We start from the raw sequence: 12,222 nt of genomic DNA, 5'->3' as shown, positions 1-12,222 counted from the left end.
GAGCCCCAGTCCCAAAAAAAAAAAAAAAAAAAAAATCTAATGAATAAAATGCACAGGCTAAAGGCTTGAATTTATTTCAAAGAGCCAAGAAACTAAATTAGAGAAGCCACGAAGTGATTTCTAAGAGAATTCCAAAAGGAGATTAGGAGGGTATCACCTCAAAAACCAGGCAGAGAACCTCAGAGGGAAAGGAGAACACAAGAGATCATCTAGTATATTCTCTGTCCTCAGGGGACGGCATAGCTTTCAATCCAGGAGAGAGATCGTATGTGTTTGTGGAACCATGTTTTTAAACTGCGGGCTGACAGCAGGTCAAGTAAGTAATTTAGTGGGTCATGACAGTCAATTTCTTTTTCAATGAAAGTGAATAGAATCTAGTAGAAAACACGAGGTTGCATTTCATGCAGCACGAGTTCAGTGCTGAGTTTTATGTACAATTGTGTGTGCACATGTGTTTATTAGTTCATAATACAATATACATAGAGTCAAGAAAGTCTGAAAAACACTTTTCTAGAAAACTTTTATTAGAAAGGGTTTTATTTTTAACACATACTGAACACATTCAGTTATGAGTCCTGACCCTTTTCCTCATTTTTGGAGTCTGTGCTAAAATGAAACAGAGAATGGGGGTGGAATGTTAGAACTGGAAGGAGCAAACAAATGAGCAGAGTGTAAATGAGTGAACTGATAACAAGAGACTAGAGACCAAAGGAATGAGATGGATGAGTTCTGGGCTTTTTCCAAAAGCCTCCTGTTTTATGGTAACTAAGGATTCCCTGGCTGTTCTCACTGGAGCACTGGGTACACAGTAGCTGCTCAATAGTTACACGTCCTATAACCTTCTAGAAGCACCTGTATTCTGTCTGTGGTAACAGTTGCCAAGCAGTGTGACTGGTGCCTTTTAAATAATGTCAGTCTCCTCCTTGAGGAACTCCTTGCAGCAGCTCCTTGAAGGCTGGACTCATATTCGATCCAGTGATGCATTCCCCACCTCTGTGACAGTTGCCCCAATAAATTTCAGTTGGATTGAACTGAAAGGCATCAAAGGACACTAAAGATCTAGTTCTAATAGCTATTGGATGCTTAAACCCTCTCTACAAGAACTAACTGATTTCAGTTCATTGAGCAGAAGGTACTCTAATTAGAGGAAAACAACAAAACTCTGAAGTTTCCAAGGGAAAAAGAGTGTGGACTCTCTTACACCTCTTGGCCCAGAGGTCAAGTTCATTCAAAGGGCCTGTGTTGTCCTTTTAAAGAATAGGAGTCTCTTGAAATGTCAAAGATTCTTTAGGACGTCAAGCTTGGACCTACTTTCTGGACCCAATCTGGCTCCTGGGGATACCTGCTTTTTCAAGTCTGGACAGCTTGAGGGCAGCAACCACTTTGAATCTGAAGCTGCTGAGCTATTGCAGAGGCCCCATCCACGCTGCTGGCTAGAGCTGGCAGGATGCCCAGGAGGGCCCGAGGCGGAGGGCTGGACTTGGAGAAGTAGTCAATTGACCAAATAAATCAAAGTTGAACCAAGCCCTGGTTGCTTCCCCACTAGAAGCCCAGGCTGAGGAGAAATGAGACGGGGCTGGGAAGTAATCATTTGCCTTCCTCACCCTCTGCAGCTCTTCCTACCTCCATGCCTAGGTGTCCAAACCCAACCCCTAACAGTGCAGCTATTTAGCTTGGGGTGGGGGTGGGGGGAGCGTGGTGAGGTGTCAATAAGGAAGCCCTGAGCGTGAATATGTAAGGGAGATGGCACTGGTCTGAGGCTAGACTCCTTGGAAAGGCATATGGTGAGTTATCAGTGAAGGGAATGGGTGAAAGATGCCCTACACCAAAGGATCAAATTCAAATTCAAATAAGGAAAGCCCACTAGTCACTAGTGACTCTTCTTCCCAGCCAGGCAAATGTCCTGAGAGAGCCATCGCTAAAGGAAAGTCCTCTTTATTGGGGACATTGATAGTATTAAAGGTAGAGATAAGTATCCTTTCCCTGCAGTGATACTAAAGCAATGGCTTTGCCCTTAATGTGTGCTGTTCCTTACACACAGTCAAATCTCATGTCTCTGTGGATGAGAAAGGCAAGGAACAGAATAATAATCCTGTCTGTAGAGTTCAGTGGACACTAGGAATCCAAAACTTATTTCGACAAACAGTTTCAGCCTCCATCCCCCACTGAATCTCTATCCCAGCCTCCCTCCCACCATCTGCCGGCACACACTGAAGGAATACAAAGCATCCTTGGGTTAACCTGAGTAGAATATAATCAAGAGGGCAAGTTGGCTCAGGGTCAGGGGAGAAAAGAGGCTGCATATCATATACTCTCAAATCAAGCAGGAACAAAGTTTAGGCCTTAGGAAAAAAAAATACTATCTATGTCTTGATACTTGGTTTGAATCTCAAGTCTAACTTCAGTTTAACAAGGTCTCCCTGCCTCAGTTTCCTAAGAGAGCACACCCAAAGATTAAAAAAAAAAAAAAAGAAGCCCACAATGTCTAGCAGTGTCTGGCAACTGAATGGGCCAGCAAACTACATACTAACACTGGGAATGAAGTGACGCTAAATAGATCAGAGCAGAGGTTCTGGAGTCAGAGGGACCCCAGGATGCTGGCTCCATGGACCTCATCAGCTATGAAGACTTGGGAAACTTCCTCAACCTCTGAGCTGTCAGTGTCTCATCTACAAAATGGGGATAATAAAACTACTTCTTAGGGTTACTGTAAAGATGAACTGAGAATCTGTATGTAAAATGCCTGGTACAGAATAGATGACCATAAATGATGGGTATTATTATGAGGGCTTGCCCCCTCAGAGAGGTAAACATGCCCCCACTAAAGAGCGTTCTGCAGCTGCCTCAGGCAACCAGATGAATCTCTCAAAGGCCACTGATGCTCAAATACCAAATACCCACGTTCCCCCCATGTCATGCCTCCTCCCCCCACACCCCCTATTACAGTGCCTGGCACGCCGCCTCCCAGGTTCCCAAGTGAGGGATCTTGCAGTCCTCATTGACTTCCCTCTCCTCCCACAGCCAAACCATCATCAGGTGCTGTTGATTCTACTTCTTAAATATGTCAACTCCATTTGCTTCTCTCCCTCTGCCCGCCACAAATATTAGTTCGGGGCTCCACCAACTTGCCCCTAGATAACAGGTCTCCAGGCTCATCTCCCTACCCCGGCCTTCCCCCTTCAATTAACTCTGCAACTACAATTATCTTTCTAAAGTACAAATCTGATCGTGCCTCTCCCTTCCCTTCATCGGCTCCCCAAAATAAAATCCAAGTCCCTTAACATGGCTTCCAGAGCCTGCCATGATCTGCCTAGTGCTCAGAGCTCCCTTCCCAGACTCATCTCTCACCACACCCCTCCTTACACTGCGTGTTCCAGCCACACTGAGTACGCACACGTGTACAAATGAATCATGACTTTCTCTCTCTGCGGTGATCTCACACATGCTTTCCCCTCTGCATAGAATACTCCTTTGTCCCTTCCCTTCACCATGTTAATTCATATTCATTTTTTAGGTTTCAGCTTCGACGTCATTTCTTCCAGGAAGCCATCCCCAATACCTGAATCCCGGGTTAGATGTCCCTTCCACGGTATACAAATGTCTGCTAATTTGTTCACCTTTCCCCAGTAGAGCCCCTGTAGGACAAGATCCATTTCTTTCATTGAAACATCCCAAGTGCTTCAAACACTGCCTGGCACAAGACAGGCACTCAGATATCTGCTGGATAGATGTATGGATGCCAACCATTGGTCCTGCCCTGTGGAGCCACTTCTGGTTGAAGGCAGTAGGTAAACCAACCCCAGGTACCAGCAGGTTTCCATCCAGCAAAGGCAACACCTACCTAGAATGGCTACCACCTCATCATCCTGGATCACCTCCAGGGAGCCGGAGACCACAAAGCAGAGGCTGTCGACACTCTCTCCCGCGTGGTAGATGAGGTCTCCTGGGGCGCAGTGCACCGTCTGGAACTCCATGGCCAGTGCCCGCAGGCAGCCGTCGCTGGCCAGCCGGAAGGCCGGGTGCTCCTTGAACACCTTGCGGTTCAGGTGCACGCAGATGTCAGCTCTCATGTCCTTGGGGCAGATCTGCAGGACCTGGCCAAGCATGGGGAGAAAAAGCGTCAGGATCCTCGGTGTGGCCTCCAGCTCACTGCTTCGCAGGACGGAAGCAACACCCACTAGACTAGACCATACTTTTCAAGGCACCAATGGACAAGACAGCCACAGTGACCCCAAAATCTGTGCTAAATGCTCAGGACAGGGGCCTGAGTCGGGGGCTGGGAGTATGTTGGGACCCTTTAGACAGGAAATCCGGGAAGCCCTCTCTGAGGAGGTGACAATTAAGCTGACATCTACATAACGTGTCAGAAGGAGCCCTATGAAAGAACATTCCAGCGGAATAGCCAAGGTTGTGAGGAGACCTGAGCAATAGCCAGTGTGAATGACGGGAAAGGTGGGCATGGGAGATGAGGTTTCAGGAGAACGTCAAGCACAAGAGCATGTGGAGACTTTTAAACTATGAAAAGATCTTGATTATGATACTGAGTGTAATGGGGACACACCGGAAGACTTGGAACAGGGGAGTGACAGGGCATCCTCTATATTTTAAGACGATCATTGCAGCTCCAGAGTGGAGTTAGAGGGCCAACTGTAGGCTGACAGGAGTGGAGCCAGGAATCGAGTTAGCTCACTCCTGCAGGTGTCTAGGTGAGCAGTGAGGGGACTTGGACTGGGATGCTGGCAGGGAAGCCAGTGAGAAGTAATCAAATTCCGAATGTATTCTGAAGATACAGCTGACATGGTCTGTTGATGGACTGAAGGTGGATGTGATTTGAAGAAAGATATTAAGTAATATTTACTGAGCACTTCCTACATGCCAGGCATTGCTAGGCACTTTGGAGTCATTCATTCATTTCACACACATCTATGGAATACCTTATTGTATGCCGGGAATCATTCTAAGCTCTGAGGATGTAGCGTGAACAAAACCCCCTGTCTTTGTGTGACTTACTATCTAGTGGGAGGGGACAAATAAAAAGCCAAATAAGTAAAATTTAGAGGTTAGGGCTATTTGCAAACAAAAAGCAAAATAAGTAACATTTAGCAGTAAGTGCTAAGGAGAACAATGAAGAAAGAAAGCAGAGGGAAAGTCAGGAGAGTTGCGATTTTACGTTTTCAAGCTAATTGAAATCCTCACATAAACCCTATGATGTAAGTGCTATTATGGTACCATTTTACAGATGAGGAAACTGAAGTACAAGAAAGATCAAGAACTTGCTCAAAGTTGCACAGCCAGGAAACTGCAGAGCTGGGCTCTCCAACTAGGTAGTCTGACTCCAGAGCCCAGTTTAGATACAAATCACTTCCTATATGATAAAACTGCCCAAAACAAAAGGGCTTGTAATTTGACTCTCAGCGTCTAGGAACTCAAGGCAAAATGGGAACTGTAAGAGGCCATGGGGGTCTCATATTCCAAAGAAATAAAAATTTCTCAGCCTTTCCTATGGAGAGAAATATTCCTCTGGACTAAATTTTTGCAAGAAATCATTCATAGCTCCTTACGTAGCAAGCACAAAGTAACACAAGAGGACACCATCAAGTGTACTTTTCCAGAGAAGTCAGGAGTGTTCCTAAAATAATCCTTTCTCCTGTCCTAGGCTGTGAACAAAGCGGGGGGCATTAAATCAAACGTGTTAAGTGAAGACATTTCCTTGGGGTGCTGGTTACTTCCCCACCCCTGCTTCTCCGCCTCAGCACGGGACATTTGCCTCTGCATCTGGTGCTCACCTCCGAATTTGGAAGTCCCTCAGCCTCCTTCAAAACCCAGCTCAAATCTCAGCTTGCCCAGGACAGCTCTGCTCCAATCCCACCCCTCTGCATGCCCCCATGCTCTGCACTGGAAAGAGGAGGTCAAACAGTTGAAATCCCAGTTCCTTCCTCTCCAAGTGACTTAACTGCTCTACACTTCAGTTTCTTCTGTAAAAAAGCATGCTGCTAATGTTGCCTTATGAGGAGTCAATGAAATTATATATCTACCAGTACACATCCTCAGGACGGCACCTGGCCCCAGTAAGGGACTCAATAAACGCAGGTCCCCGTCCTCTATGTGCCTCTGCGTTCTTGCCCTGGGGCTGTAGGATGTCAAGGAAGTGAGCATGCTTTCCGGGAGTGGGGATGGAGGACTGACTGAGGCAGAGGAAAACTCAGACAGCCAATGCTTAGGCAGAGCGCTCACTAAGTACTTCTCCTTCAGGTTCAGTAAAACAAGACTGCTGTAGAAATGCAGGTTTAAGTTGGATCCTCTTCTCTCCAAGCAGAACACCAGGGAGTGGGGAACACTTGCTTGTCATGTCAAAACTGTGCCCCGTGGTTTGAAACAAAGATTTGTTCTCTAGGTGATTTCACCTTTAAATATTTCCTTTCCCCTGGGCTGGGCTTTGCTGGCAGAGTGTGGAGATAATGCTTTATTCGTGGGCACTGTTCCAGAGCCACGGGAAAGCACATGTGGAGAGGAGAGGGCACTTGGAGTGGAGAAATTACACTCTCACGGCCATCAGCATCTCCATCATTCTTCTGTTGGCTTCACACTGGCGGGGGCTCCTGAACGTCTCTCTCTGAGGGGCGGTGTCAGCTCAAGACCCCGCAGCCTTCCCGGGCCACCTGCCCTTCTACTTGGTTTGAGGAGAGACCACTCTTGCTGATCTCTGAGGCTCTGAAGGCCCCAAGGAGCTGTCACCACAGAAGTTCATGGGGTCTCCCTGGGGGAGAGGAGGGGTGGGGGTTAGGATGAAGCATGGATGCGAGAACAGGCTTTAGGATCAAGCAGATCTGGATTCAAGTTCTGGCTTCCACATGTACTAGTCGTGTGGACTTGAAGCTGTGCTTCTTTCCCCAAGTCTTCTTCTTCTAACTTGAGTATAGAATTCTTCAGAGGAGTCCATGAGCTGCTGTGTGAAAGTCCTGGTACGATGCCCGTCGCGGGACAGGGCTCAATGCATGGGAGCTGCCATGTCTGACACTGCTATCACAGCAGAGCAGCGGGTCATCCTGAGGGAGGCTTTGAAGTCCAGGAGGTCAGAGCTAAAAGGGCCTTAGAGCTCAGCCTTATTCTTAAAAGTTATCTAGTTTCCATGTGTCACAGACAAGGAAACTGAGGCTCAGAGGGACCAATGATATGCTCAAGGTCATCAGATAATTACTGGTAACACCGGAGTTGCCCAGCACTCCCACCCTTCTATCGCACACACATCACCTGGTCATCATCGACCATTCTGACCTGGATTGGAGGGGAGGGAAACCAGGGAAGGGCTCAGAACCTTGGGACTGGCTTTCTCCCCAGGAGCTGCCTGCCAAGGAAAAGCGGCCACCCCAGGCTGGGCTGGGCTCTGCACTGAGTGTCACAATAGTCCCCCTTCCATCTGGATCAGGACGTGGGGCAAATCCCAGAGCCCTCCAGGGAGATAGCAGGGAGGGGAAGAGAGGGCCAGTGCTGATGGGTGCTGTCTCCCATGGGCAGCCACCCAGCCCAGACCTGCAGTGAGGGCAGGAAAGGGTTTCTTTCCCAACAACCAGATTTACAAAGGCATCCTGGCCCCTGGGAAAGGGAGCCCCAGGGCTGAGAGATCAAAGTTCCTTTCTGCTCCATCAGCTGCGAGGCACCCACAGAAGCTACAGGGACCTGGTTGAGACAGCAGAGCAGAAACAACAGGCACAGTGGCACCAGGGGTTAGCAAAGCCAGGGATGAAGTCCCACCCAACCGATGACCTGCCTGTCTGAGAAATGAGGGCAACTTCACCTGGACTCGTCCTTCTTCCCTCCAGTACATGTTTTGAATTAAAAACAACAACAAAAAAGTAATAGTAGGAAAAGCACAAGCTTTGAAGTCAGACAAAACTGGGTTCCAACCCTGACTGCCATTCTGAACTCTGTGACCAGGGGCAATTAATAAAATTAACTGGGTTGCTGTGTCCTCATCCCTTCAATAGAAATAAGAGCGGATGCCTCCCAGGGTCGTCATGAAGCCTAAGTGAAGCACAAATGCAGGGCCAGGCACGTGCAGTTGTGCAGTCAACATCTGCTCTTTTTTTTTTTTTTTTTTTTTTTTTTTTTTTTTGCGGTACACGGGCCTCTCACCATTGCGGCCTCTCCCACTGCGGAGCACAGGCCCCGGACGCGCAGACCCAGCGGCCATGGCCCATGGGCCCAGCCGCTCTGCAGCATGCGGGATACTCCCGGACTGGGGCACGAACCCGTGTCCCCTGCATCGGCAGGCGGACTCCCAACCACTGCGCCACTAGGGAAGCCCAAACATCTGCTCTTAATGCACCTTCAAGACAGGGTAGCTGGTTATTGTTATTATGGCAGATATTCAATAGAATCAAGGTATTGTTCCATTTGAGTTGGGTTCAGTTAAATTTAGTTAAATTTCCCCAATTAAACTGTCAACTCTCAACTGACTCTTCCAATGGCGAAAGGCCAGGAGCATGGAGAGCTGATCCCCAAGGCAGCTGAATTTGGCTTTGAAGGTGTCATAAGGTATTTTTGCAATCGTGATATCGTTCTGTTTGCCTCATTCTAACAATGAAAGGTATCAGTATTCCCTGAGTACTTAAGGAATGGTGATTAAAGGGCGAAGTGCCATTAAAAAGACTTGAGAAGCAGAGAAAAACTAACCTAGGATTACATCTTTGCTCACAGAAAATATTACAAAGGAGATCATTCATAAATGATTAATTGAAAGTCCACTGTATCTTTTCTCTATTCTTTCCAGTACCACCAAATTTTCTTCACTTTATTGAAATGCATCTAGAATAATGCAACTCTTGGAGAATGATAGATATTTATTGCCATTTCCACTTTACAGGTGGGAAAACTGATGCCTAAAAAGGAGCCTAAGGGATGCTCTGGTTAAGTCAACTGCTTATTAAGGCACAAGCCCTTGGTCGGTATCTCCCAGGCTCGTCTAACTAATAGGACATTTGTTAAAAATGCAGATTTTCAATCGCCGCTCCACCCCATTCCTCCCCACAAAATTCTGATTCCAAAGATCTGGGATTGTGGCTGGGAATCTGTTTTTAACAGGGCCAAGACTAGAGTAAGGCAACAGCCTTGGACACAAAATTTAAGGAGATGCTAAAAACTCAGTCATCAAGATAAATCAGAGTTTAGGGCAATACTCTGAAAAATCAAAATTCATGCAAAAAATCCATGATGAACAAAACAGCGCAAGTTTGAATAAAGAGCGGATCAGCAGCAATGCTGTACCATCTTGGAGTCTGAGGTGAAAGGAAAATCAGTAACACTGGTCATCTCACCCTGGGTGGCCCTGATTCTTATCAGCATACCAGCCTGGGAAATCCTGTCCTAGACAGTTAGACTGCAAGTCCGTCTCTTCTCCAGGAGACACCCCTGCCTCTCCAATTTCTAAAATAATATCTCTTAATTGCCGGTTCTTGAGAAAGGCTGATCTGGAAGCAATCAAAATCTTTGGAGGTAGGACCTGGGATTCCAAAACTACACCCAGGAGAATTCAGATGCACAGTCAGGTGTGAGAAGCACTGCCCTAGGTGAGCCTCAGGTCTCCCTGGGAAAGCCGAGAGACAAGTGGTTTACCTGAGCCTGTCGCCTCCTTACCTTCTCTGTGTCGATGCCTCTGGACATGGACCAGGTAGACACGATGTAATCCATGACGCGCTCACTCAGTCCCTTGGGAACCTGGTAGAGCTTCAGGAAGTCCCGGACACTGTTGAGCATCTCATGATACCTGTTGGTGTTGGCGTACATCTGCTGGAAAATGGTTGTCACGTTCCCGAAGATGGTGGCATACAGAAGTGCTAGAGAAGAGAGGTGGAGGAAAAATACACATCAGTGGTCCGTGAACTAGGGCCCAAGAATGCCCAGCTTGCTCAGAGCAGTCCAATGGTCAGAGCTGCCCACCCATTGGCAGGTGCTTCTGACCTCCTCAGAAGAACCTCACCCCGTGAAGCCTCTGGGAGTGGACCCAAAGAAAGAGTCTGCAAACACCAGGCCACTAGGACAAACTTGTGGGAGGCAGGGCTAGGGTGGGGCAGCTGGCATGACTGGGGCCAGAAGTAGGAGACAGACAGCAGTGGGGGCTGGAGACAGGACAGCTGGACTGCTTCACTGTATACGTTTTTTCGCAAAAAGCTTGAACCATGCCTGAAGCCATCAGTCAAATGTGTTCTTATGTGCTCTGGACCAGCCCAAATCCAAACCTATCAGCAAGTCATCTTTTTAAAGCCCTGCTATGTGCCAACTACACTACCTGCCAGAGACAAGATGGGGAACGTGCCACTCAGTCCTGGTTCTCACACAGCAGACAACATAGCAAACAGACTTTAAAAATGTAATCACAAATAATTAAATAATAGCAAGTCTGCCAACAGCATTGAAGGATGTTATATCTTTGCTTTGTATTTATTGTTAAGGTGCATGTCAACACAGCAATCCACTTCACTGCGATGTGGCTCCGGGGGAAAAAAGCATGGCTTTGATATGAACAGAATAAAATCAGGTCCCCTGGACATGTAACAAGCACCTACTACATGCTACTGCTGCTCCGCCTACATTAGTGGCATGAAGAAGGACCATTACGTCATCATAAAACCCCCCACTCTACACGTAACCCCCATTGGCCCTCGAATGCTAAGCTCAAGTGCTACCTCTTCCAGGAAGCCTCCCCAACACTCCTCCCCTCCATCTGTCCCCGTGAGGGTGACTACAACTCCCCAGGCATACAGATCTTCCTCGATTTACGATAGGGTTACATTCCAATAAGCCCATCATAAATTGGAACTATCGTAAGTCGAAAATGCATTTAATACACCTAACCTACCAAATATCACAGCTTAGCCTAGTTACCTTAAACGCGCTCAGAACGCGAACATTAGCCTACAGTTGGGCAAAGTCGTGAAAAACAAAGCCTGTTGTATAATAAAGTGTTAAATATCTTATGTAATTTATTGAATCCTGTATTAAAAGTGAAAAACAGAATGGTTGATCCTTGTGATCGCGTGGCTGACCAGGTGCTGCAGCTCACTGCCACTGCCCAGCATCACAAGAGCATATCATACTGCATATCACTAGCCCAGGAAAAGATCAAAATTCAAAATTGGAAGTACAGTCTCTACTGAAGGCATATCGGTTTCACACCATTATAAAGTCGAAAAATCCTAAGTCAGGGACTATCTGTATTTCCACTGAGCTCGTGTCATAGACACCATTTTGCAATCATATTCTTCTTTCTTTGCCTGTGCCCTTACATTAGGCTTGAAGGCTGGACTCAGCTTTTCCTTGCCATTGCAGCCGGGGGAGCTAACCCTATACGAGTACCCAATAAATATTTGTCATATTAGTGAATTTCACATGCTTTTGCTATGCCTGACTTTAAAAATGAGTTACTATATATTCACGGGCCCAGCCGCTCCGTGGCATGTGGGATCTTCCCAGACCGGGGCACGAACCCGTGTCCCCTGCATCGGCAGGCGGACTCTCAACCACTGCGCCACCAGGGAAGCCCCAAAATGAGTTACTACTCACATACAATGAACTGTACATGTTGACGTATACAATTTGATAAGCTTTGACGTACGTATACACCCATAAAACAATCACCACAATCCAGATAGATAGTAACATATCCATCACCGCTAAAAGTTTTGTCATGTGCATTTATAATCCCTCCCCCTCCGCCTCCCATCTCCAAGCAACTGATGTTTTCTGTCACCATAGATTAGCTTGCATTTTCAAGAATTTTATATAAATGTAATCAGACAGTATATATTCTTCTTAAACATCATAAAATACATTCATTTAAAATGTACAGTTCAATGGCTTTTAGTACATTTATAGAGCTGTGCAACCATTAGCACAATCTAAGTTTAGAATATTTTCATGCCCCACCCCCCAAAAGAAATTCCTATATCCATTTATCAGTCATTCCCCATTTCCTCCCTAATCCCCTAATCCTAGGCAACTGCAAATCCACTTTCTGTCCCTTTCGACTTCCCTATTCTGGATATTTCTTATAAATTAAATAATACATGTGGCTTCCTGTGAGTAGCTTCTTTCATTTAGCATAACGTTTTCAAGGTTCATCCATGTTGTAGCATGCATCAGTACTTTATTCCTTTTTATCGTTGACTAATGTTCACAATATTATGGATAGTATGGATATTCCATATTTCATTCATTCATTCATCA

The 12,222-nt window shown here is 46.5% G+C and overlaps 1 protein-coding gene across 2 annotated transcripts in view; it reads right to left on the bottom strand.

Annotated features, from left to right (window-relative positions):
* Positions 1 to 12,222, bottom strand: part of KCNH1 (potassium voltage-gated channel subfamily H member 1) — a 409,116-nt gene that overhangs the window by 106,381 nt on the left and 290,513 nt on the right. For both annotated transcript variants that reach the window (XM_024751064.1, XM_024751065.1), the window contains exons 8-9: positions 9,634 to 9,833; positions 3,842 to 4,094 (exon numbers count right to left, since the gene is read on the bottom strand). In XM_024751064.1, coding sequence (XP_024606832.1) covers positions 3,842 to 4,094; positions 9,634 to 9,833 — 453 coding nt within the window. The remainder of the gene's footprint in view (positions 1 to 3,841; positions 4,095 to 9,633; positions 9,834 to 12,222) is intronic.

This window comes from Neophocaena asiaeorientalis, unplaced genomic scaffold (genome assembly GCF_003031525.2).
Source record: "Neophocaena asiaeorientalis asiaeorientalis breed wild unplaced genomic scaffold, Neophocaena_asiaeorientalis_V1.1 scaffold67, whole genome shotgun sequence".
NCBI lineage: Eukaryota > Metazoa > Chordata > Mammalia > Artiodactyla > Phocoenidae > Neophocaena > Neophocaena asiaeorientalis.
Note: the sequence above shows the minus strand (reverse complement) of the source record. Positions and strands in the feature narration are given on the sequence as shown.